Genomic DNA, 26,701 nt, shown 5'->3' on the forward strand with positions numbered 1-26,701 from the left:
TCATCAAGATGCTTTATGGACAGATGACTCAAAAGTAGAACTTTAAGGACAACATGGGTCCTGTTATGTCTGCCGAAAACCAAACACTGCATTCCACAGTAAGAACCTCATACCAATGGTGAAGCATGATGGTGGTAGTGTGATGGTTTGGGGATTCTTTGCTGCCTCAGGACCTGGATGACTTGCCATCATTGAAGGAACCATAAATTCTGCTCTGTATCAGGAGAATGTCAGGCCAGCCGTCTGTGAATTGAAGCTGAAGCACAGCTGGGTTATGCAGCAAGACAATGATCCAAAATACACAAATCAAGTTTAGATCCGAATAGTTGAAAAGCAACACATTTTAAGTTTTAGTATGTTCTAGTCAAAGTTCAGACCTAATCCTGATTGAGATGTTGTGGCAGGACCTGAAATGAGCAGTTAATATTTGAAAACCAACAAATGTCGCTGAGTTACAGCAGTTCTCAACGGAAGAGGGGGCCAACATTCCTCCACAGCGATGTGAGAGACTGATCAACAACTACATGAAGCGTTTGGTTGCAGTCATTGTAGCTAAAGGAGGCCCAACCCGTTATTGAGTGTAAGAGGGCAATTACTTTTTTACACAGAGCATTGGGTGTTGCATAACTTTGTTTATTAAATAAACAATATGTAATTGTTGCGTTATTTCTTCACTCAAGTTCCTGTTATCTAATATTAAGTTTTGGTTGAAGATCTGATAACATTCAATGTCAAAAATAGAGAAAATCAGAAAGGGGCAAAGACTTTCACGGCACTGTATGTGGACTCAATAAAGCAATTTATAGTTTGCAGTTACTTGGAAGGAAATGGCTGACTTAAAAGACACACAGAGCAATTTGACAGCTTCTGAGCAAAGTTCGGAAGAATCATATCATGCAATACTGCAGATAACTTTGGTATTGGACTGAGGCAAAAGCTGATGGCAGCCAAAAGCAAAGCTCTTTTACAACACACATTGAGGCGTGCATTTATAGCTGTGTTGTACACATTTGTTTGTTGATTAACAGTATATCAACCGGTAGAGACTATGAAATATCTTAATAAATCCAGTCAAAAGGTAATAAAATTTGAAATGTACAGATGCGGACAATATAGCAAAGCATTATATCACCAAAATATTTTTTATAAAAGGAGATTTACACAACCAATGTTGTAATCATCTGTTCAAAATGGTGGTTTGTAAATGTTTTGCCTTTAAAATGAATTCTTCTTTAATGGGGAATATACTAACAGCTCATATAACCAAGTTCCTCACGTTGTGTAAAATGATGAGTCATTCAAAATAATCTGTCTATAGTATTATGGTCTTAATCCTCCCAATTCACTGGGGTGAGCTAGAATCGTGATGTGCTGAACATTAATACACGCCCATTGAATTGAAGTGAAACTTTGGCTAAATCAAACCTCAGGAGGACAATTACATTCATAAAATACTATTCCGAATGGCATTATTTGTGGATAAGTGTTTGTAGTACTGTTACATGAAACGATTGAGACACTCAGAAAAGTGGATAAATACAGGAGCAAACATTACATTGGCCTAGTGACTGTCATGACTGGAAATATTTTCTTATATTGTCTGACTAAATGTATGTAGTTGTGAAGAAGTAAAGCATTTGCGTGAATTATTTTGCTTCCATTAAGCAAATGTGCCAAGCTCTGTTTTTCGCTGTATCTAGTCCATCTGACAAGTCCTGGAAGATTGTGTATCGCTACCCAGAAGGGTGCTCTCAACAGTCAGCCATATATCTGTGGTATTTCAGTGTGTCACCGATATAATAACCACAGGTTCATAATGGTGTGGTATTTCAGTGTGTCACCGATATAATAACCACAGGTTCATAATGGTGTGGTATTTCAGTGTGTCACCGATATAATAACCACAGGTTCATAATGGTGTGGTATTTCAGTGTGTCACCGATATAATAACCACAGGTTCATAATGGTGTGGTATTTCAGTGTGTCACCGATATAATAACCACAGGTTCATGATTGTGTGGTATTTCAGTGTCACCGATATAATAACCACAGGTTCATGATGGTGTGGTATTTCAGTGTCACCGATATAATAACCACAGGTTCATGATGGTGTGGTATTTCAGTGTCACCGATATAATAACCACAGGTTCATGATGGTGTGGTATTTCAGTGTCACCGATATAATAACCACAGGTTCATGATGGTGTGGTATTTCACTTGAGAATTTACACTGTAGTCCTTTCCAAACCGCTGCTCAGATGGAAAAATAATAACTATTGCCGCAATCCAAAGAGCTTTTGAATATGCAAATCCAGTTTTTACGCACAGTTGACAGAGCCTATCAACCAAAAACATTCTCTTCACAAAACATCTTGAGCATTTACATATCCATATAATATACACACAGATCTAAAACATATTCAGAGGTGCAGCCATGAAGAACGTGTCAGAGAAAAATGTCAGTCTAATGTGTTGGTTGCTCCATAGGCTACATTCCATTTATATCTGCAACTTCCTGTAGTGTTATACCTACTGAATATGGCCCAGTTTTCCCAACCAACCAAGAACATCTTATCACAATGCTGTGTACTGCAGCCTCCCCATAACATGCCATTCCTAAGCGCTATCAGAGCACCAACTTGTTTGGCAGGCTTCTGCATCAGACATTTGCCAAATGTATTGCTTGTGTTTGTTTAAATTCCTTTTCAAATTGTATGTTTTACAGTACAGTACCTACATATATACACACACACACACCAGTTTACAGTACATGTTCATACCTTTTCAACCTCAACACATCACATGCCTATTAGATATGCTGGGCTGTATGGTAAAGCTGTTTCCAAACCAAGTCTCATTGCATTGTCCAAATTGCATCGTCCAAACTGTAATCCAACTTTCCTTGACAACTGAAGAACACCGTCTTAACCTCAGCACATACACCTTAGAATTGAACTTGTTTTGCTTTATAAAGAAATGTCAGTTTTATCAATACTGGAAACTACAAGAAGTTTCTTGTTTCTTGGCTCAATAAAAAAAAAAACTAAGCGCTTTGTCAACAGTGATATCAAAATCTCACTATTTGAATCCAAATGTAAAAGTGACAATGGGCAATAGAACAGTCTCCAGTATTTTTTTGTTCTACTTAAAGTTGTGACTTCATTGTTTTTGTGTTAGATATAAAGTAGTCAATCCACTGGGAAATCTGGACAGGGCTCACGTACTGTACAACAGTTATTGCGTAGTACAACAGTTATTGCGAAATATAAAATGGTACAAGAGGCGACTTCACAACCACAACCCGTTAGCCCTTCCATGGCAACATATCCATGCTTCTTATGACAATGTATATGGAAGAGCCCCTTTCACCATCACAGAAAAATTATAAACATAAAATCCAAATATCTACACTGATTATGTATTCTATGAACAAAGAAACTTTTTCTCATTAAAAGAATAAGAACACAATAACAATATAATCAATGATCATCGTAAGAAAAACTATATTCTTATCTTCAAAATGACATGAGAAGAGGATCCTCATCTCATTGCACAGTCCTCTGCTCGGTTCCGTTAAAATAATCTAAGGTTATTTACAACATACCATATTCTTTTTCCACAATATAACATTGCCGTGCTTCACGACACATATCCTCTGCTCTGACCGTCTGACTCTCTCTCTGGCTCTCTCATACACACACACCCAGACAGCACACGCTCACTCATTCACACTTACTAAGTTCACAACATCTCGCTGCTAGGATCACACCACAACCCACCAAACTAACCCAAAGGTTGAAATGGTGAGAATTCATTACCAACTGCATTTCTCTCCAAGTTACCGCCTCAATCCAAAAATGTTTACTTTGGTTATTTGAGGATTGAAACACATCATCTATCCCCACTCAAAATGACGAGCCAGAAATTTCAGATGACAGTTTTATGCATGTTCACTTTGGTTTTCACAGATTCCACATACTGAAGTGCTTTAGAACAGTGGTTCCCAACCAGGGGTTCTTGGCCTATCCACAGGGGTTCTTGGCCTATCCACAGGGGTTCTTGGCCTATCCACAGGGGTTCTTGGCCTATCCACAGGGGTTATCCACAGGGGTTCTTGGCCTATCCACAGGGGGTACTTGAGAAGACTCATGAGACCATAGGCCTATTGGTAAAATGTACATGGGGTACTTCGGCAGAGAAAAATTTCAGTTGGTGGTAAGGTAAACGATAAAAGGTTGGGAACCACTGCTTTAGAACAACAGCCATGGTTAATAGGTGGGCTAACTACATCAGCAGGCGGTGTAAAAGTAGTGACACTGTGTCTGGTGCACGCTCTCACTCTCCTCAGAATGATGACCACACATCACTCTGTACACAGTGGGGCAATTTGCAGACTGTCTCTTTCACTCCAAACAGGTAGATGTGTAAACACAATTACATTACACCCAACAATACTGTACCCTGTGCCCTAAAAGAGACATTAAACCTATCAGGGTTGTGATGTTTCACTGAGGAAGCTCAATTTGTATTGGATGCATGTCTATATAATCAATAAAGAGATCTCCATCTCCAGGTTTTTGGTACAACGGTTCCCCAAATTCCAGAATTCCTGCAAGAATGAGGAGAATTCCTGTAAGTGCTATGGATTCCTCAGAGAACTGCAAAATGTGTGAAAATAGAACAGAAGTGCTGCATTTTTCTTTCAAACCATTGTACCATATCAGCCAAGCACAGCATTATGAAAATAAATAAATAAATACAACATGAGGATTTCCCCCAAATGCCACCAAGACACTGTTTGGATTAAATCTACCTGGTACTAAACTAATATCCCCCTTCAATGATTACGGAGATGGGAGGGATAGACTGTAATACCTTACTGTGGTGGAAATGGGAGGAATAGACTGTAATACCTTACTGTGGTGGAAATGGGAGGAATAGACTGTAATACCTTGCTGTGGTGGAGCTGGGAGGGATAGACTGTAATACCTTGCTGTGGTGGAAATGGGAGGGAGAGACTGTAATACCTTGCTGTGGTGGAAATGGGAGGGAGAGACTGTAATACCTTGCTGTGGTGGAGCTGGGAGGGATAGACTGTAATACCTTGCTGTGGTGGAGCTGGGAGGGATAGACTGTAATACCTTGCTGTGGTGGAAATGGGAGGGATAGACTGTAATACCTTGCTGTGGTGGAAATGGGAGGGATAGACTGTAATACCTTGCTGTGGTGGAAATGGGAGGGAGAGACTGTAATACCTTGCTGTGGTGGAAATGGGAGGGAGAGACTGTAATACCTTGCTGTGGTGGAAATGGGAGGAATAGACTGTAATACCTTGCTGTGGTGGAAATGGGAGGGAGAGACTGTAATACCTTACTGTGGTGGAAATGGGAGGGATAGACTGTAATACCTTGCTGTGGTGGAAATGGGAGTGATAGACTGGAATACCTTGCTGTGGTGGAAATGGGAGTGATAGACTGTAATACCTTGCTGTGGTGGAAATGGGAGGAATAGACTGTAATACCTTGCTGTGGTGGAGCTGGGAGGGATAGACTGTAATACCTTGCTGCGGTGGAAATGGGAGTGATAGACTGTAATACCTTGCTGTGGTGGAAATGGGAGTGATAGACTGTAATACCTTGCTGTGGTGGAAATGGGAGGGATAGACTAATACCTTGCTGTGGTGGAAATGGGAGTGATAGACTAATACCTTACTGTGGTGGAAATGGGAGGAATAGACTGTAATACCTTGCTGTGGTGGAAATGGGAGGAATAGACTGTAATACCTTACTGTGGTGGAAATGGGAGGAATAGACTGTAATACCTTGCTGTGGTGGAAATGGGAGGAATAGACTGTAATACCTTACTGTGGTGGAAATGGGAGGAATAGACTGTAATACCTTGCTGTGGTGGAAATGGGAGTGATAGACTGTAATACCTTGCTGTGGTAGAAATGGGAGTGATAGACTGTAATACCTTGCTGTGGTAGAAATGGGAGTGATAGACTGTAATACCTTGCTGTGGTAGAAATGGGAGTGATAGACTGTAATACCTTGCTGTGGTAGAAATGGGAGTGATAGACTGTAATACCTTGCTGTGGTAGAAATGGGAGTGATAGACTGTAATACCTTGCTGTGGTAGAAATGGGAGTGATAGACTGTAATACCTTGCTGTGGTGGAAATGGGAGTGTGGAAGACCAAGGTGAGACACTACAGCCTCACCGTATTATTCCTCCCTCAGTTAGATGACAACTCTAATTAACTTTCCCTTATTCAAGCCTTGTCATTTTTCGAATTATTCCTTCCTTGTGGTATTATACAATCAAAAATAAAAAGGTTCTAGCTAGGGGTATTACCATGTCATTGTGCATAATTTAAGTGAGTCGAAAACTTTGGTCCAAATCCATTAAAATGTACGGGTGATGATTATTGCATTCAAAGAATGTCCTGACATGTCTAAATTTAATTATACAGGACTGCAATTATGTCAGCCTGTAAACTAAAGATCACAGTAGTTAGCTATACAAGGAAAAATGGTAAGGCTTTCTTTGCCTGTCAGCATTTACAGTATACGTGATGGTAAAAGTGTGTCTGTGACAGTAAACGTTTTTATATAGAGGAGAGAGTGCATATTGAGAGCAAACAAAGAAGAAAAACAGGTATCCTCCTCAGCCTCGTCTTACATGTAAACAGCTAGTGAACCTCTCTCAACACTAAATGGACCGACAATGACAATTCAAAAGGTATAAAGAAGATGAATATGTATCCCTTCATCGCACACGGAAATGTCTCAGCTTCTCGTCCCCTCGTTTGTCCGTCTCTCTCACTCCACTCAGAAAAGCAGGCTCTGTCGTCGAGATATGCTGTTCACTGTGAGGAGAGAGAGAGACAGTGAGAGGAGTGACAGACAGTTCCCAGGAGGAACACTCATCGTCATCATCATCACAAGTACTTGAACAGAGACCAGAGGGAGAAGGTTCCATCAGGGTAAGAGAGGTGCTGCTGCTGACAAAGGAGATACCGTATGAAGACATACAGCACACACAGTGATACCGTATGAAGACATACAGCACACACAGTGATACCGTATGAAGACATACAGCACACACAGTGATACCGTATGAAGACATACAGCACACACAGTGATACCGTATGAAGACATACAGCACACACAGTGATACCGTATGAAGACATACAGCACACACAGTGATACCGTATGAAGACATACAGCACACACAGTAATACGTTGACATAGGAAATAAGTAGCACTCGTGTCAAAATTCAACACAAATGTGTGTTTTGTATCCGCATCATTACATTCCAAACCATCATGCCCTCCATGGACGTCACAAAAATATTTCAAATAAATTCAAGTACAGATATTGGGAGCATTACGGTATTATTTGACACTAGTGCCGTATTTTCACTTTGCATTGTCAAAACAGGGCCCACAATACAAATTCAGTGATGAAACATATGAATGTGTTTAGTAACCATGCTGAATGATCTATCAGGGCGTTGGCCCAGAGAGAGAGAGAGAGAGGAGCGCCCAGAGAGAGAGAGAGAGGAGCAGGAACAAACATAGGGTTTTCATACAGGACAACTCAGTGGGTAAGGTCCCTACAGGCAATGTGTCACATCAGCATTCCCCTTTGGTGTGTCAGGAAGGGGAGAAATGGAAATTACTCTGAATTCATCTCAAATACACCAAGTCCTGGGAGGCCGAAAAGGGTAAATGTTTTGCATGTAAAAAAACTATACGGAGTATTGCACAGTATTAACGTCAAACATAGTTGAAGTAAACTGTACTTTTCCCTTCCGCATTGTTGATAAGCTTCAAGTAGATAGAATAGCAGCAGTGTTGTAAATGAGAATGAGTCAGAGATCCACCCTCTCATTATCACCCCACTCCTGACTCCTCAGGCTAAATCAGGAGTTAGATTACAGGACGGTTAACCCTTCCTCTGTGATATAACAGGAACGAGTTTAGGGTGAGAGAACAGAACACCCCTCAGAAAGACGTATGAATAATTAATGCAGGAAATTATGTAATGATGAATTTCTCATTATAGCTGTGTTACAAAACAACACACATTTTATCCATGGCTGATATTTGGATTATGTAAGCAACAGGCCAATCGATTTCTCTTTACATTTTTTACTCTGTGTGTGTGTTGGGCATAATTTGGATATTGATTTTCATTGTTGAGCAGGGGCTGTGTTTTATTACATTTGGTAAAAAGTAATTGTTTTCCTCAGTAAAAGACAGCATGGCCTCCTGAGTGGCTCAGCGGTCTATGGCATTGCATTGCCGTGCTTGAGGTGTCACTACAGACCCGGGTTCAATCCCAGGCTGTGTCACAGCCAGCTCACAATTGGCCCAGCGTCGTCCGGGTTAGGGGAGGGTTTGGCTGGCCGGGATTTCCTTGTCCCATCGCACTCTAGTGACTCCTTGTGGCGAGCCAGGTGCCTGCAAGCTGTTTCGGCTGGACTACAACGCATAATGACCAGGTCTGAGGTGGGCTGACTACAACGCATAATGACCAGGTCTGAGGGGGGGGGCTGACTACAACGCATAATGACCAGGTCTGAGGTGGGCTGACTACAACGCATAATGACCAGGTCTGAGGTGGGGGCTGACTACAACGCATAATGACCAGGTCTGAGGTGGGCTGACTACAACGCATAATGACCAGGTCTGAGGTGGGCTGACTACAACGCATAATGACCAGGTCTGAGGTGGGCTGACTACAACGCATAATGACCAGGTCTGAGGGGGGCTGACTACAACGCATAATGACCAGGTCTGAGGTGGGCTGACTACAACGCATAATGACCAGGTCTGAGGTGGGCTGACTACAACGCATAATGACCAGGTCTGAGGTGGGCTGACTACAACGCATAATGACCAGGTCTGAGGGGGGCTGACTACAACGCATAATGACCAGGTCTGAGGTGGGGGCTGACTACAACGCATAATGACCAGGTCTGAGGTGGGGGCTGACTACAACGCATAATGACCAGGTCTGAGGTGGGGGCTGACTACAACGCATAATGACCAGGTCTGAGGTGGGCTGACTACAACGCATAATGACCAGGTCTGAGGGGGGCTGACTACAACGCATAATGACCAGGTCTGAGGGGGCTGACTACAACGCATAATGACCAGGTCTGAGGGGGGCTGACTACAACGCATAATGACCAGGTCTGAGGTGGGCTGACTACAACGCATAATGACCAGGTCTGAGGGGTGGGCTGACTACAACGCATAATGACCAGGTCTGAGGGGTGGGCTGACTACAACGCATAATGACCAGGTCTGAGGTGGGCTGACTACAACGCATAATGACCAGGTCTGAGGGGTGGGCTGACTACAACGCATAATGACCAGGTCTGAGGGGTGGGCTGACTACAACGCATAATGACCAGGTCTGAGGGGTGGGCTGACTACAACGCATAATGACCAGGTCTGAGGTGGGCTGACTACAACGCATAATGACCAGGTCTGAGGTGGGCTGACTACAACGCATAATGACCAGGTCTGAGGTGGGCTGACTACAACGCATAATGACCAGGTCTGAGGGGGCTGACTACAACGCATAATGACCAGGTCTGAGGGGGGCTGACTACAACGCATAATGACCAGGTCTGAGGGGGGCTGACTACAACGCATAATGACCAGGTCTGAGGGGGGCTGACTACAACGCATAATGACCAGGTCTGAGGTGGGGGCTGACTACAACGCATAATGACCAGGTCTGAGGGGGGCTGACTACAACGCATAATGACCAGGGGACTGAATGCTCCTGAGTCGGAGCTTGATTTTCAACAAATCAAACACAACCAGGAAGAACAGGGGACCAACCAGAGACAGCTATTTTAGCAAATAAAACCTATAACCATTCAGAGGTAGAGTGTACTGTGTACTAGCCCTGTTGATGTGACTTGGTGTTTGTTCGAGGATAGTCTTGTATTCAAGGCGCTGTTCAGTGATGCTGTTTGTGTTCATTTCTAACAAACGTCTGAGGCTATGTTCATGAGCCAAAATAAATTGGCATAAAAAAGCTAGCCTAGCATACTTAAATATCTGAGTGAACTGCTTTTGAATCTCCTTTCTTAAAATGATTGTGTATGAGTGTGTATTACGATGAACAGTGGGAATTTCCATTGAAAGTGAAGACCACCTAATGTGCTCTGTATGGATGTTCACATGTAAATAAATGTCAAGTATCGTGTAAAGTAGTCTTGACATCGTGTAAAGTACTCAATTTAATGTAAAGTACTCAATATAATGTAAAGTACTCTTGACATACAATATTCTTCTAGCCTCAAAATCTAAGGTGGTGTTTTGAGAATGGTTACATATTCATTGTTAAAAGCCATGGGATGATAGACTGACACATTGAAGTGCATCAGAGGGGAAAGGAGGGGATGGTTCGCGGCCTCCTCATGAGAGAAGGAAGTGAACTGAATATACCTAAGGTGTGCCGGAACCTTAGGCATCCCTGTACGAGCTCTGGAACACAGTGATGTAGCCATTAAGTTTGCATTTTGTACAAGGAAGTTGGGACATTAAAATAAGACATTTCGTTTATGGGATGAAATACGACAGTAAAAGAGAGGAACTGACCTGAGTCAGACAAGGAGCTGCTTCTACCTCCAGGCTCCTTCTCCAGCTGAATGTCTTGAAGTGAAAATATTGATGTAGCTAGGAGAGGATACATTCATATTATACAATTATTTACCAACGACATGAGACTACACTGCTGTTAATAATGTGTGTGAGTCATGTGTGGAGGAGTGAAGGCCAACTCACTGTCAGGCAGTGTGAGCACTCGATCACCCAGACTGTGGAAGTATGGATGCCTCATGGCCTCCTCTGCTGAGATGCGCTTCTTTCCCTCAAACTGAAACACAGAAGGACACACAGCTTCACTCTACTGTCGCTAATGGCAACGAACACCTCCAGGACGATCAGGAGGATTATCTAAAAAGCTGAGATGGGAGTTTCTCAATGACGACAATGTTGCCACAGGGGTGGTCTCACCTGCAGCAGTTTGGACAGCAGTTCCACTCCTTCATTGTCCAGTCTAGGAATAAACAACAAATACACAACAAATGAAAGTATCTCTCATTGAACGAGCAGGTCTAACGTGTGAAACGGTCACAGTGCCGAGCACTGCATCACCTTGGTGTGTGATTCCGTAGACAGTCGGCTCTGTAACGGGGGTAGTTGTACGAGATGAATTCCTCATTGGAGGTGATTCCAGGCCAGGATGTCTCATTGGGTGTACCTGGAGCAGACACAAACACAAGTGCTTCAACTCTCAAGACATTGAAAAGGAAGGGATATTTTATGTCCTTAGCCATCTCAATGGTGCCAAGTGGCATTTTCTCCCCGTCTCCTTTCCTTCAAAGGGCAGGGCCACACCATGGAGCAAGTTGGGCAGTGACGGGGGTACAGTCTCACCTAGCAGTTTAAAGATGAAGTGCAGCTCTTCCTCCACTGTGGAGCCAGGAAACAGGGGGCGGCCTGTAGACATCTCATAGAAGATACAACCCACTCCCCTACACAGGCAAAATATAACGTTACTATAACAACTTCACTGACATTTTAGAACAGAATGTTATAACGAAACTTCAATATCAACCCGATTGGCTATGAACAATAGTTTATTCTTACCACATATCTATCTGCGTTGAGTAGTCAGTGCTTCCTAGGAGGATGTCTGGGGGACGGTACCATAGCGTCACCACCTCGTTGGAGTATGTCTTGGTGGGAATGGACTTAGCCCGGGCCAGGCCTGAGACAAAAGCATGATTCACTATTCAACAAAACGCTTGAAAGAAGCTTAACATTTTATCAGGACAGTTTGTGGGAGAGGCTCTTGGGGCATATTGGCTTATTTCACCAGCAAAACTCTTTTTGTGTATGTCATTCTACCAACAAAAAAAATGGATGTCCTTTTTTCTGACCACATTGTTTTGTCGTTACTCTCAACAGATTGAGAACGTTAAACTGAAGCACTACAGATAACACTGGTTCCACAGAGACTTCTGAGGTGTGGTGTTAAGACTGTCTGTACAATTAGAGGTACTGACCAAAGTCAGCCAGTTTGAGCTCTCCGCGGTCGTTGATGAGCAGGTTCTGGGGTTTGAGGTCTCTGTGGAGGACTTTGCGGCGGTGGCAGTAGTTGAGGCCACGCAGCAGCTGGAACAGGAAGAGCTGAGGAGGAGAGGCACAGTAACAGACATGAGAGGTATACTGTAGGTGAGAGAGCCATAGGGAGACAATGTGCAAAGACAAAAAACACCAATAAGAACCTACTAATCACTAACTACACATTTAAACTATTAGCACCGTACCAATTCATCTATTGTTAAGGAAATATATACGTCGGACTGGAATGATAGAATTCCGTTTTATGATACATGCTAAAGAATGTAATGTAAATCATGTATCAAGGTATTCTAGGCTGACGAGTGCCTCACCTTCACATTGTGCATGTGGATAGAGTTGCCACAATCCTCCAGATACTGCTTAAGGTCTTTATCCTGCGTGACAAATCACAAATCATTTACACAACTTTGACACTGGCACAATTTGTTTTCATTTAAAATGTAAGGAGTCGACAGATGAACAGTGTGTGAGATGCGCTGTCAGATGCTCTTATGCGTCTCCTCCTTTCTGTGTGGACGATGACTCACCAGGTACTCAAAGACCAGCGTGAGAGATTTCTGCGTGTGGATGATGTCATGGAGGGTCACTATGTTGGCGTGTTTCAGATCCTTCAACAGAGACACTAGGGGAGAGAGATAACCAACGCATGATTTTAAAAAGACTTATACAGCATGCCTCAACTCTTTCCACAGAGGCCAGCTGCGGCAGCAACTGTGGCTGACTGAGGTCAATCCTGTAAATAGCCAGTGCTCCCTTGGCTTGCTCTGGTTTCCACTTTCCAACCTGTTGGGTTTTATTTTTAGCTGGCGGCCCAGGCTCAGGCCCACCCGACACAAAGGTGTTTGGGCACTCTGCCCAGTGCCCACCCTGTGGTGGCGTGGTGTCTCACCCTCTCTGATGGCAGTGCAGGGAGCCCCCTCCTCATGCTCCAATCGGATCTCTTTCAGAGCCACCAGGTTGTCAGTCAGCTTGCTGCGCCCTTTGTATACCGTGGCATAGGTTCCCTGGGAGAGAGACAATACTTACATACAGACTACAGTAGGAGCACATCATATAAGCAGTACATACACTACATGTGAACAGTAGCAGAAGCAAACCTCAACACCGCCAGGACAAATGTTTGGCAGCAGAGGTTAAGAGCAAATAAACAATGACTAAGGGGTAAGGTAATGTCAAATGTATATGTTTGTAACAGCATACCTCTCCTAGCTTATCCAGCTTCACATAGGTCTCCAGCTTCCCAAAGCCAATCTCTGACTGAGAGAAAAAACACATTGTATCTTTAGAGGATTCTAGAAGTCTTACCACATGTAAAATCACAGAATGAGAACATGCTTTGTTATTCACAAATATGACAGACAGACTCCAGAACATTGTTACAAACTACGAGACTGGCTTTATCCAGGAAGATGAACTACGAGACTGGCTTTATCCAGGAAGATGAACTACGAGACTGGCTTTATCCAGGAAGATGAACTACGAGACTGGCTTTATCCAGGAAGATGAACTACGAGACTGGCTTTATCCAGGAAGATGAACTACGAGACTGGCTTTATCCAGGAAGATGAACTACGAGACTGGCTTTATCCAGGAAGATGATACAAAGAAGGTCAATCTCATCAGGACACGTGCAACCACTTCTGTTGAGATGTCTGGCAGTGACTGTATAAGCTCTGACCTTGAATAAATATCAATGAAAGAAAATGGTGGAGGAACAGTATAGCAAGGCATAACTGAATTGTAGTGCACATGAAAATACAAGAACTAAAATGCAAGAGGGAGAGTCTTAAGAGCTCAACACACACAGGGACAAGACAGCTCATGAAAAAAGCATGGGCCAGACAGAGTGAGCATGAGGACAGAGAGGGAGGGGGCAGTAACCTACCAGGGAGACATGGAGGAGGACAGAGAGGGAGGGGGCAGTAACCTACCAGGGAGACATAGAGGAGGACAGAGAGGGAGGGGGCAGTAACCTACCAGGGAGACATAGAGGAGGACAGAGAGGGAGGGGGCAGTAACCTACCAGGGAGACATAGAGGAGGACAGAGAGGGAGGGGGCAGTAACCTACCAGGGAGACATAGAGGAGGACAGAGAGGGAGGGGCAGTAACCTACCAGGGAGACATAGAGGAGGACAGAGAGGGAGGGGGCAGTAACCTACCAGGGAGACATAGAGGAGGACAGAGAGGGAGGGGGCAGTAACCTACCAGGGAGACATAGAGGAGGACAGAGAGGGAGGGGGCAGTAACCTACCAGGGAGACATAGAGGAGGACAGAGAGGGAGGGGGCAGTAACCTACCAGGGAGACATAGAGGAGGACAGAGAGGGAGGGGGCAGTAACCTACCAGGGAGACATAGAGGAGGACAGAGAGGGAGGGGGCAGTAACCTACCAGGGAGACATAGAGGAGGACAGAGAGGGAGGGGGCAGTAACCTACCAGGGAGACATAGAGGAGGACAGAGAGGGAGGGGGCAGTAACCTACCAGGGAGACATAGAGGAGGACAGAGAGGGAGGGGGCAGTAACCTACCAGGGAGACATAGAGGAGGACAGAGAGGGAGGGGGCAGTAACCTACCAGGGAGACATAGAGGAGGACAGAGAGGGAGGGGGCAGTAACCTACCAGGGAGACATAGAGGAGGACAGAGAGGGAGGGGGCAGTAACCTACCAGGGAGACATAGAGGAGGACAGAGAGGGAGGGGGCAGTAACCTACCAGGGAGACATAGAGGAGGACAGAGAGGGAGGGGGCAGTAACCTACCAGGGAGACATAGAGGAGGACAGAGAGGGAGGGGGCAGTAACCTACCAGGGAGACATAGAGGAGGACAGAGAGGGAGGGGGCAGTAACCTACCAGGGAGACATAGAGGAGGACAGAGAGGGAGGGGGCAGTAACCTACCAGGGAGACATAGAGGAGGACAGAGAGGGAGGGGGCAGTAACCTACCAGGGAGACATAGAGGAGGACAGAGAGGGAGGGGGCAGTAACCTACCAGGGAGACATAGAGGAGGACAGAGAGGGAGGGGGCAGTAACCTACCAGGGAGACAGAGGAGGACAGAGAGGGAGGGGGCAGTAACCTACCAGGGAGACATAGAGGAGGACAGAGAGGGAGGGGGCAGTAACCTACCAGGGAGACATAGAGGAGGACAGAGAGGGAGGGGGCAGTAACCTACCAGGGAGACTCTCCTTAGCCTCCGGCTCAGAGGCTTGTCAAAAAGAGGACTGTTCAGACAGAACTTCTCCAGGTAGCCATCTGGGAGACGGATGTCCGCAGGCAAGGACAACCGCTTGTTTATATCCTAACAGAAAAGATACAAAGGTTAGAGGTTGAAGATGAGGTCAAAGGTTAGAGGTTAGGATAAAACACCTCATGTGTTACTAGTGTTATGAGAGAGTGTGAGTGCATGTGTGTGCATGAGTCTGTGTGTGTGAGAGTGTGTGTACCTCGGTGGATATCTTGCGTACAGAGTTGTTCCTGAGGCGGACCCTGACAGGACTGTGTACTTCATCAGAAGAGGTGGCCGAGACCTGGTCACTCTCCCCATCAGAGCCGATCTTCACATCTTCATGGACTATCTCTGTACAAACACACAGCAACACTCTCAACTCCTGGTCCACATGGAAGAGTGCTAGGGTTACCAGCTCTCAATGTCCTATCGCAATCTAACGATCATAATCTTACTACTATTGATAATAATGTTTTACTCGCCCTGTGTCTGTTAACTTTCATTATACGTTTTCTTTCTGGGAAACGTTTTGGTTCAAAGGCACCTGGAGGGGTGCATGCGGTACCACCACAGTAAGATTTGAGAGGTAAAGCAATTCTTCGCTGATGTCTTATCATTTTGTTTCCTCGCTGTTTTCTCCCACTACAACTATTAAAGGTTTCGCTCACTGTTGTTAACTTGTTATACAGCACTGGTGTGATGTGTTTATCAGCTTTTAAACCTACTCTCCAAACAGTATTCAATTATGTAATTAACTTAGTCCCATACAAGGACAAAAAATAAATGAATAAATAAAAAAAACAGGCATATACAGTGTCTTCAGAAAGTCCCCTGGACTTACTGCACATTTTGTTGCGTTACAGCCTGAATTCAACATGGATTAAATATAAAAATGTTTTACCCATCTACACACAATACCCCATAATGACAAAGTGAAATGTTTGCAAATATATTGAAAATGAAATACAGAAATATCTAATTTACATACTGTAAGTAGTCACACCCCTTTGCTATGACAATCCAAATTGAGCTCAGGTGCATCCTGTTTCCACTGATCATCCTTGAGATGTTTCTACAACTTGATTGGAGTCCACCTGTGGTAAATTCAATTGACCTGTCTATATAAGGTCCCACAGTTGACAGTGCATGTCAGAGCAGAAACTATACCATGAAGTCCAAGGAATGGTCCACAGATCTCTGAGACAGGATTGTGATGAGGCATATATCTGGTGAAGGGTATAAAACAATTTCTAGAGTGTTGAAAGTTTCCAAGAGCACAGTGGTCTCCATCATTGGGAAAAGATGTAACTACCCAGACTGCCTAGAGCTGGCTGTCTGACCAAACTGAGCCTCTGGGCAAGAAGGGCCTTGGTCAGGGAGATGACCAAGAACCCAATGACCACTCGGACAGAAATACAGAGTTCCTTGGCTGAGACGGGAGAACCTGCCAGAAGGACAAGTCTCTACAGCACTTTAGCAATCTGGGCTTTATGGGAGAAAGACCAGACAGCAGCCACCCCTGAGAAAAAGGCACATGACAGCATGCCTGGAGTTTGCAAAAAGGCACGTGAAAGACAGATCATAGGGCAAAAGATGCTGTGGTCTGCTGAGACAAAAATGTAACTCTTTGGCCTGAATGCAAAGTGCTATGTCTGGAGAAAACCAGGCACAGCTCATCACCCATCTAACACCATCCCTACCGTGAAGCATGGTGGTGGCAGCATCATGCTATGGGGATGCTTTTCAGTGGCAGGGACTAGGAGACTGGTCAGGATAGAGGAAGCCAAATACAGCCAACTCCTTGATGAGAACCTGCTTCAGAGTATAAAACGACAGACTGGGGGTGAAGATTTTACGTTCCAACAGGACAATGACCCCAAGCATACAGCCAAAGCAACGATGGAATGGCTTCAAAACAAGAATGTGAAAGTCCTTGAGTGGCCCAGCTAAAGCCCAGACTTGAATCCCATTGAAAATCTGAAGAAAGACTTGAAGATTGCTGTTCACTGCCGCTCCCCACCTAACTTCATAGAGCTTGAGAAAATCTGCAAGGAAGAATGGGAGAAAATCCCAGAATCCAGATGTGCAAAGCTGATACAGACATACCGAAGACGACTGAAAGCTGTAATCGACGCCAAAGGTGATTCAACAAAGTATTGACTCAGGGGTGTGAATACTTATGTAAATGTGGTATTTCAGTATTTCCTTTTCAACACATTTGCAAACATTTCTGAAAACATGTTTTCACTATGTCATTATGGGGTATTGTGTGTAGATGGGTGAGAGAAAAATATATATATTTAGTCAATTTTGAAATTAGGCTGTAACAAGAAAATGTGGAATAAGTCAAAGGGGTGTGAATACTTTCTGAAGTCACTGTAAGTCTACAACATAACCAGTCATAACATGACACACCCTTAACATACACACTCACACACTTGTGGCCAGAGGTCACATACACACTCCCAGAGCAGACACACACACATTCCCCTTCCCTGTGTGGGCCAAGTGTTTTGTACCCAGGCGTGTGGTGTGGTTGAGATAGGAGCTGAGGCTGCGGCCCAGGCTGCGTGGTCGGCGCAGGGCGGAGCCGTACGACTGGAGCAGGGAGTGCATGCTGAACGAGCCTCCACCACCACTGCCTCGCACTGAACCCCGCAAACTGCCAGTGCCACTGCCCCGCACTGACATGGTCTCTGGGAGAGAGAAGGGTGGGGAGGCAGAGACACAGGGGAGACACACACAGGAGGGAGGAATGGGGTACGGGTGGGAGTCACGAAGGACAATGCAGGTGGAGGTGGTTGTGAGGTGGACGGGGAACACAGGGCACGGCAGGGCATGATCGGGGACAAGGGTACAAAGCAAATGAAAGAGGGAACAGATCATGATTGGGATGAAGACAGGACAACAAAAAGGGGGAAGGGGTGTAGAAAGAAAGAAGACAAAAATAAACAGAAAAACAAATTAAAGTCATGGATGAAGATGTAGTATTGGGGAAAAAAGTGGAAATGTTACAAAAATTGTGAAAAATGTTACAGAAAGTAAGAAAAATGTTACAGAAGTAGGCAGTAACATTTGGTAGAGAGGAACAGAGTAATGGTGGTTAAGATGAGAAGAAACGGGGAAGGAAAGGAAAGAAAAGAGCCAGTAACTTGAAATTAAAGGATCAACCAAATGAACAGGGGAAACACGTACAAATGTCCATCTTTCAGAGCATGCGATTCACTTTCCAAAAGAGGGTAATACACACTGGAAGACAAAAAATATGGGGTCAATTGACAAGGAAAACCTTCAGTATTAGTAACAGGGTTACTGAGAAGTGTGTGAGCTGCATGAACTGGTTTCATTGCATTGTACAGGCCAGATGTGGCTCTTGCTTACTGCCTCTAATAATCTCTTATGGACACAGTTGATGGTAATTTATATTACGCAACAGCACTTTATTCATTACTTCACAAAGCCAAATTAATTTTCATTCTAAACAGTTTTTCAATGTTTTTTTATTTTTTTTTATTCAAATGTCGATTGGTTTTATTGCACAAATTCTTAGTTTTTTTCCACCAGGGAGTCAAGTTGAGGAGAGTAGACTGAAGTTGTTTCATTGAAACCTCCTGAGACAGCATCAATACAGCCAGTATTAGAGCACAGAGAGCCATGCTGGAAGAGACATGCGTCGGATTAAATTAAGAATAGCAAGCAGGAACCAGAAGCACCGTTATCACACAAACACCCATCCCATCATCACCAGATCCTTCAGGGTGGAGCCATATAGGATTTGGAAAAGTGTAGCTAGGCCTATTTTGTGTGTGAATCTGTGGGTGCGTTAGTAAATTCATTCTGGCTATCTACTCCAATTTCAGAGCACTCTCGTCTGAGTGTGCCAGAGCGCAGAATAACTGATGAATTTACGAACGCACTCTTAGCACTCCAGATTGAATTTAGGAACACACACTGTGGCGTGATGGTAAGGTAAGACGTACCCCTACCACTAACCTAAACCATGTATCCCCTGTAGCAGAGAAGCCATAGAAGGGTGTAATGTTTGCACTGCAGAGCTTTGCACAAGAGTGACACTACTCTGTGGCATGTACAGTACTCCCACAAATGATACTGAGTCATCATTGGTTTCAGGTCACCCAGTCATGTGTGGCATGCTTGTATAAGAAGAAAGAAATGTAACCTTTTACAGCAGACCTAATTGAAATATTTATGAGTACAGTTGTTATGTCTCTGGTAAGAAAACAGTTGAATCACTACATTTGAGAGCTTTTCATCGCATCATTTGGTTTTTCATATCACCATTATGAAAAGAAGGATATAATAGCTCCCGCCTTCAGCATAAAGATGGTCCAAACTAAACTAAATATTCTGCACATTGAACTACAAAGCTGTCTGCAGTTTCACTTATTACTTCTTTGACAATTAGGCCTAATTGGTCAAAGATACCACCATATTGGTTGTTGCAGTGTAATAATTCAGAGGTGAAGTATCCTACAGTTGAATTGTATAGGTAACTTGGTATGGGTCAGCCTATACTGGAATCATTGTATAGGTAACTTGGTATGGGTCAGCCTATACTAGAATCATTGTATAGGTAACTTGGTATGGGTCAGCCTATACTGGAATCATTGTATAGGTAACTTGGTATGGGTCAGCCTATACTAGAATCATTGTATAGGTGACTTGGTATGGGTCAGCCTATACTAGAATCATTGTATAGGTAACTTGGTATGGGTCAGCCTATACTGGAGTCATTGTATAGGTGACTTGGTATGGGTCAGCCTATACTAGAATCATTGTATAGGTAACTTGGTATGGGTCAGCCTATACTGGAGTCATTGTATAGGTAACTTGGTATGGGTCAGCCTATACTGGAATCATTGTATAGGTGACTTGGTATGGGTCAGCCTATACTGGAGTCATTGTATAGGTAACTTGGTATGGGTCAGCCTATACTGAAGTCATTGTATAGGTGACTTGGTATGGGTCAGCCTATATTGGAATCATTGTATAGGTAACTTGGTATGGGTCAGCCTATACTGGAATCATTGTATAGGTAACTTGGTATGGGTCAGCCTATACTGGAGTCATTGTATAGGTAACTTGGTATGGGTCAGCCTATACTGGAGTCATTGTATAGGTGACTTGGTATGGGTCAGCCTATACTGGAATCATTGTATAGGTAACTTGGTATGGGTCAGCCTATACTGGAGTCATTGTATAGGTAACTTGGTATGGGTCAGCCTATACTGGAGTCATTGTATAGGTAACTTGGTATGGGTCAGCCTATACTAGAATCATTGTATAGGTGACTTGGTATGGGTCAGCCTATACTAGAATCATTGAATAGGTAACTTGGTATGGGACAGCCTATACTAGAATCATTGTATAGGTAACTTGGTATGGGTCAGCCTATACTAGAATCATTGTATAGGTAACTTGGTATGGGTCAGCCTATACTAGAATCATTGTATAGGTAACTTGGTATGGGTCAGCCTATACTAGAATCATTGAATAGGTAACTTGGTATGGGACAGCCTATACTAGAATCATTGTATAGGTAACTTGGTATGGGTCAGCCTATACTAGAATCATTGTATAGGTAACTTGGTATGGGTCAGCCTATACTAGAATCCTTGTATAGGTAACTTGGTATGGGTCAGCCTATACTGGAGTCATTGTATAGGTAACTTGGTATGGGTCAGCCTATACTGGAGTCACTGTGACTGTGTTGGTTTGTATCAGCCATTGTACCGGAGTCACTGTGACTGTGTTGGTTTGTATCAGCCACTGTACTGTAGTCACTGTGACTGTGTTGGTTTGTATCAGCCACTGTACCGTAGTCACTGTGACTGTGTTGGTTTGTATCAGCCACTGTACTGTAGTCACTGTGACTGTGTTGGTTTGTATCAGCCACTGTACTGTAGTCACTGTGACTGTGTTGGTTTGTATCAGCCACTGTACTGTAGTCACTGTGACTGTGTTGGTTTGTATCAGCCACTGTACTGTAGTCACTGTGACTGTGTTGGTTTGTATCAGCCACTGTACTGTAGTCACTGTGACTGTGTTGGTTTGTATCAGCCACTGTACTGTAGTCACTGTGACTGTGTTGGTTTGTATCAGCCACTGTACCGGAGTCACTGTGACTGTGCGCTGTGTCCTGAGGGCTGATGGTCTCGCTGGTCTTATCCCCACTGTTGCCCCCCCTCAGGGTGAGGGACAGCTGCCGCTTGATCTTCCTCATGCGGTCCATCAGAGGGGGCAGCGGGGGGCGAGATGCGGAGGGTGGGGGGCGAGATGCGGAGGGCGGAGGGGTAGCCACAGTTCAAGCTCTCTGAGGGCACAGACAGAAACAAGCAAACAAACACATTGTTAAACAGTTGTTAACCTGTCCTGTAGGGGGAACTACTAACAAAGATTGACACATTATAATCATTATCCTCTACAACAGTCAAAGGATGACAGGTCACTGACTCCTCAGTGGTCAAATTAGAGAAATGTTTAGGCCTCGAGATGAGAAGCTGCTTCATTTGGATTACTCAGTGGTTGGATTTGACACTAATGATAGTCTTTTGCTATTAAGGGAGCTCTCATCATTCAGACTTTGCCTGTACTGGGCGTCACACAAAGACTGTATATATGAATGGACAAAGCCATTGATCACGTGACACCATTCTTTCCTATGTGAAGATTCAATAGCGCATTGAAGCCAAATGAAATTGGTTAAGATAACGTTTCATTGAGACATAACATGCGCAGTTTGAGCTACTCCTGGAAGTGACGTTGAGGTTAGCTCAATGCTGACTCCTTCTCATTGAGTAACTCAAGTTGAAGGCTGACCAGGGTACTGCAGGCTTCCATTAGCAACTAAATTATCCTTATAACTTCTTCTGTGTGTGACAGAAGAAGGACATACATCTGGTGTTTTAGAAGCAATTACTGGTACCATGATTGTCTTAAAAATATATATACAGTACCAGTCAAAAGTTTGGACGCACCAACTCATTCAAGGGTTTCTTTATTTTTACTATTTTCTACATTGTAAATAGTGAGAAAAAAAAACTAACACATGGAATCATGTTGTAACCAAAAAAAAGTATTAAACAAATAAAAATATTTTGTATTTGAAATTCTTCAAAGTAGCCACCCTTTGCCTTGATGCACACTCTTGGCATTCTCTCAACCAGCTTCACCTGGAATGCTTTTCCAACAACCTTGAAGGAGTTCCCACATATGCTGAGCACTTGTTTGCTGCTTTTCCTTTACTCTGCGATCCTACTCATCTCAAACCATCTCAATTGGGTTGAGGTCGGGTGATTGTGGAGGCCAGGTCATCTGATGCAGCACCATCACTCTTCTTCTTAGTCAAATAACCCTTACACAGCCTGGAGGTGTGTGTTGGGTCATTGTCCTGTTGAAAATCAAATGATAGTCCCACTAAGTGCAAATCAGAAGGGATGGTATCGCTGCAGAATGCTGTGGTAGCCATGCTGGTTAAGTGTGCCTTGAATTGTAAATAAATCACAGACAGTATCACCAGCAAGTACCCCCACACCTTCTCCTCCATGCTTCACAGTGGGAACCACGTATGCGGATATCATCCGTTAACCTACTATGCGCCTCACAAAGACACGGCGGTTGGAACCAAAAATCTAAAATTTGGATCAGACGAAAGGACAGATTTCCACCGGTCTAATGTCCATTGCTTGTGTTTCTTGGCCCAAGCAAGTCTTCTTATTGGTGTCCTTTAGTAGTGGTTTCTATGTAGCAATTCGACCGCCACAGGAAAGGAAGACCTGATTCACACAGTCTCAATGAACAGTTGATATTGAGGTGTGTCTGTTAGCATTTAATTGGGCTGCAATCTGAGGTGCAGTTAACTCTAACTTATCCTCTGCAGCAGATAATTCTGGGTCTTCCTTTCCTGTGGCCGTCCTCATGAGAGCCAGTTTCATCATAGCGCTTGATGGTTTTTGCAACTGCACTTTAAGAAACTTTCAAAGTTCTGATGGCCGGTTGTTTCTCTTTGCTTATTTGAGCTGTTCTTGACATAATATGGACTTGGTCTTTTACCAGATAGGGCTGTCTTCTGTATACCACCCCTACCTTGTCACAACACAACTGATTGGCTCAAACGCATTAAGAAAGAAATTCCACAAATTAACAATGTACATCTGTTAATTGAAATGCATTCCAGGTGACTACCTCATGAAGCTGGTTGAGAGAATGCCAAGAGTGTGCAAAGCTGTCAGCAAGGCAAAGGGTGGCTACTTTGAAGAATCTCAAATATAAAATAAATGTTGATTTGTTTAACCCTTATTTGGTTACTACATGATTCCATGTGTTATTTCATAGTTGTGATGTGTTCACTATTATTGTACAATGTAGAAAATAGTAAAAATAAAGAAAAACCCTTGAATGAGAAGGTGTGTCCAAACTTTTGACTGGTACTGTATATTTAAACAAAGATTGACCACAAAGACTGGCCTTTTTTCATTCACTATAATGGAGAATCTTGTTTTCTGCTAACAATGCCTGCAGAACCGCGGTCGGACTTGAACTTCCGTGGCTTCAATAAGAAGGGGCAGTCGTTCTCCCTTGGCATCACAGCACGTGTATTGATTTCACTCTGCATTGCAATATAAAGCAAACCACTAGACAACAGACATGTTCAATGACCTTGAAAACTACATCTCAACTTATCTTACAAATAGTACTGAAAAAGCTAATACTAAATACCAGTGGAAAAAATAGCAGTTAGTCTCTTGAGCATCTGTGAGATATTCAGGACTGGGCCGACTACTAAAGTTGTGCCAAACCTCCAGAAGCCCATGTTTTTGACTTGTGACTAATGACTCAATTTGGCACGACGATGCCCAACAGTTTCAGCTCAAAGCTGCTCTTTTGAAGGCTAGACGCTTGGTGACCCATAAAATTGCATATTGGCCTAAAAAGGGACTTCTTCTGTATGCACTCTGAACGCTGACCATCCCAAAAAAATGGGCACTTCTAGGCTATCTGGTGACAGTTGTGTTAGTGCTGTAGACTTTGGCGGCATGGGGTGAGCAGGAGGGCGGACAGGGTAATCTTATGGGGCTTAGATAGCCCTGGTGTAAGAATTTCTTTGTTTATACTAAGACCCTGAGGCATGTTGAGAATGTCCTCTCTTTTGGAATGTCATCATTATCTCAACAATCTAAAGTGGTTCTACTGTTGTTGGAAAGGCTATTGGGTATGTCACTGACTGACCATTAGCTAACCTAAATTATATTTTCACAAAGGATTCACAGAAAAAACGTTTGAAATAGTTGGAATACTTTGGATGGTGAGAGTGGAGTAAGGTTTTCATCTCCTCTGGATTCCATTGCAGGGAAATCTAGAAGTGAAATCTTAGATGAAGACACTCCAAAGAGGTATTTGATTTTAAGAGGCTATTTACTTTGTTGTTTGAAACATTAAACTTAACTCGTCTTGTGCAGTTAGGCTAAATGTAAAATAAAACAAAGTGCCTGCCTGAATAATTCTTAGAAATAATTTGTAGTCAAGCCTGGCCTTAATAATAATAAAATGGGATATAGCGCTTTTAAGGACCCAAAGTCGCTTTACAATTGTAGAAATAAAACAAAAACACAGCAGGAGCACAGAAACTGTCCGGGTGCACTGGCATCCTCTCAGGCAGGCCTAGTTGTCCCTATGTGGCTGTGTTCACATTCTTTTAAAACTGGTGCATCATGAACCTTGTTGACATGGAGCAGTGTGACCATGAGAATCAGACAGTGCTGCTTGTCCGCCTATGCGAATCAGACAGGGCTCCCTGCCCGCCTGGTACTGATGGGACAGCTCAACATCAAGATGACGTTTTGAAGGCAATGCCCAGGTTGTCAACAGCAGGTGACTAGCACCCTGGAGGTTTGTGACTGCAGTTAATCAACAACATAGCAGCTAGTCGTGCATCCTTAGCTCATATGCAACCGGGGTAATCATGACAAAAACAAGCAAGAAACTAGATATTGCATGCAAGTAGGCAAATTAGCTATTCACACAGTGTAGAGGGTCTCCCCAATGGCACCCCGAAAGACCCTTAAGTTTGCTGGGTTCCCATCTGACAAAAACTAAACAGACTGACTGTAGCTAGCTGACCAGGATAGGAAAATACCCGGTAGCGTTACGTCCATCACATTATGTACGCACGATTCATTTTGAAGGGATATCCTAAATAAGGATTTGTGACCTAGGTTTAGCTGGTTAAGCTGTTTAGCTTTATGAGGTTTCGTAGCTATAATGCAAGAATCATTCAGCTAATGTGTGCAATAGAAACCAATGGTACACGACATAAAAGTCATCGCCGTTAACAAGTTAATAATGATCTAGTTAGTTAGCTATAGCTATCAAGCTAGCTTCAGTGGTTGCGCACAGCTCGGCCCTTCCTAGCTAAACTACAGCTAGCTCGCAACATGTTTCATTTACGCATGATTATGCATTGGAATGAAAGCGATTCAAAGTCTATGAATGATTAGAATGAGGCGATCACGGACATGCCATTGGACATGTTTTATTCTTCAACAAAGACAATGTTGAATTATTGTAATACGTGTGATTGAAGAGCTTTAAAAGTGGGAGGTACTGTAAACCGATCTTTTGACATCAACAGTGGTTGCTGCAACAAGCTATCAAGTATTTTCGGCGTAACGTAGCTATTGACAAAAACCTTTTTTAAATCGTATTCTAGCTAACCAACCCCGTGTAAATACCGTTTTGCGCAACAAGGACAGACTGCTTTGTCGCTTACCCGAGGACGCGAGATCCCGTATGCCCTTGTAATCTTAGCAAAAATATCCCAAAGCCAGTGTGCTCTCCCAATAGTCCTCAGCCATTATTCTGCTGGTTGAGATACAGCACCGGTTCGCCCCTGTCTGACAGCATGCCCTGTTCGCATTCTGAAAAATTGTTCAAACGTTTTAGCAGCTGTTCAGTTCCAAATGCGGAGGGTAGTAGAGCAGCTGCGAATAGATTCTGGAGTCACTCACTCCGGCTGATTGGAGAGATGGAGATCCGTTAATTACGCATTCGCTTACCAGCCCCAAATCAGGTCGTGTGACATTCCACCGTGTTTTTCATTCTTTCCGTTTTGTCTGGGTATTTTTAACTAATACGTCTCTATCAATGGAAGCTATTCAAAATGTATAGAAATTCCTCATATTACCCTAATAGAATAGGAAAAGCTTACAGTGGAATGACCCAAATTCCATTCAACAAGCTAAGACTGTGGACTGTACCATTGCCTTGTCCCACTCAGGGG

General features: G+C 43.7%; 2 protein-coding genes across 7 annotated transcripts; both read right to left on the reverse strand.

Moving 5' to 3' along the window:
• Positions 1–612: 612 nt before the first annotated feature.
• Positions 613–26,683, reverse strand: cdk16 (cyclin dependent kinase 16). Of its 6 annotated transcripts, none has more exons than XR_003870697.1 (17): positions 21,535–21,651; positions 17,922–18,651; positions 15,620–15,753; positions 15,349–15,474; positions 13,379–13,435; positions 13,068–13,182; positions 12,706–12,800; positions 12,490–12,552; positions 12,100–12,223; positions 11,681–11,801; positions 11,468–11,565; positions 11,186–11,291; positions 11,045–11,087; positions 10,814–10,904; positions 10,628–10,705; positions 6,777–6,867; positions 613–4,609 (listed from the first exon to the last, which is right to left on the reverse strand). XR_003870697.1 is itself a non-coding variant. In XM_029723948.1 (17 exons), the coding sequence occupies exons 2-17, from the start codon at positions 21,653–21,655 to the stop codon at positions 6,830–6,832; spliced, it is 1,587 nt and encodes a 528-aa protein (XP_029579808.1). In that variant the 5' UTR covers positions 21,656–21,736; positions 26,478–26,683; the 3' UTR covers positions 3,612–6,829. The 6 variants fall into 6 exon arrangements, 5 of the variants coding, with proteins under 5 accessions (XP_029579808.1, XP_029579807.1, XP_029579809.1 ...); XM_029723948.1 differs by adding an exon at positions 26,478–26,683 and having other exon boundaries at positions 3,612–6,867; positions 17,922–18,098; positions 21,535–21,736; XM_029723947.1 differs by adding an exon at positions 26,192–26,683 and having other exon boundaries at positions 3,612–6,867; positions 17,922–18,098; positions 21,535–21,736.
• LOC115168914 (uncharacterized) lies at positions 3,612–6,368 on the reverse strand. The gene is made up of 4 exons (XM_029724433.1): positions 6,354–6,368; positions 6,164–6,167; positions 4,923–5,859; positions 3,612–4,884 (listed from the first exon to the last, which is right to left on the reverse strand). The coding sequence occupies exons 1-4, from the start codon at positions 6,366–6,368 to the stop codon at positions 4,845–4,847; spliced, it is 996 nt and encodes a 331-aa protein (XP_029580293.1). The 3' UTR covers positions 3,612–4,844.
• Positions 26,684–26,701: the final 18 nt, after the last annotated feature.

Source organism: Salmo trutta, chromosome 30, assembly GCF_901001165.1.
Source record: "Salmo trutta chromosome 30, fSalTru1.1, whole genome shotgun sequence".
Classification (NCBI taxonomy): Eukaryota; Metazoa; Chordata; class Actinopteri; order Salmoniformes; family Salmonidae; genus Salmo; species Salmo trutta.

Excerpts from the sequence above, each read along its gene's own strand:
- LOC115168914 (XM_029724433.1), bottom strand. Across the intron at positions 4,885-4,922 it reads TCTATTCCTCCCATTTCCAC|CACAGTAAGGTATTACAGTC; the intron begins CACAGTAAGGTA and ends TCCCATTTCCAC.
- cdk16 (XM_029723945.1), bottom strand. The coding sequence starts at position 18,288 with ATGATCTGTTCCCTCTTTCATTTGCTTTGTACCCTTGTCCCCGATCAT. Across the intron at positions 13,183-13,378 it reads AGCTGGATAAGCTAGGAGAG|GGAACCTATGCCACGGTATA; the intron begins GTATGCTGTTAC and ends TCTCTCTCCCAG. Across the intron at positions 11,088-11,185 it reads CTACGGAATCACACACCAAG|ACTGGACAATGAAGGAGTGG; the intron begins GTGATGCAGTGC and ends GTTTATTCCTAG.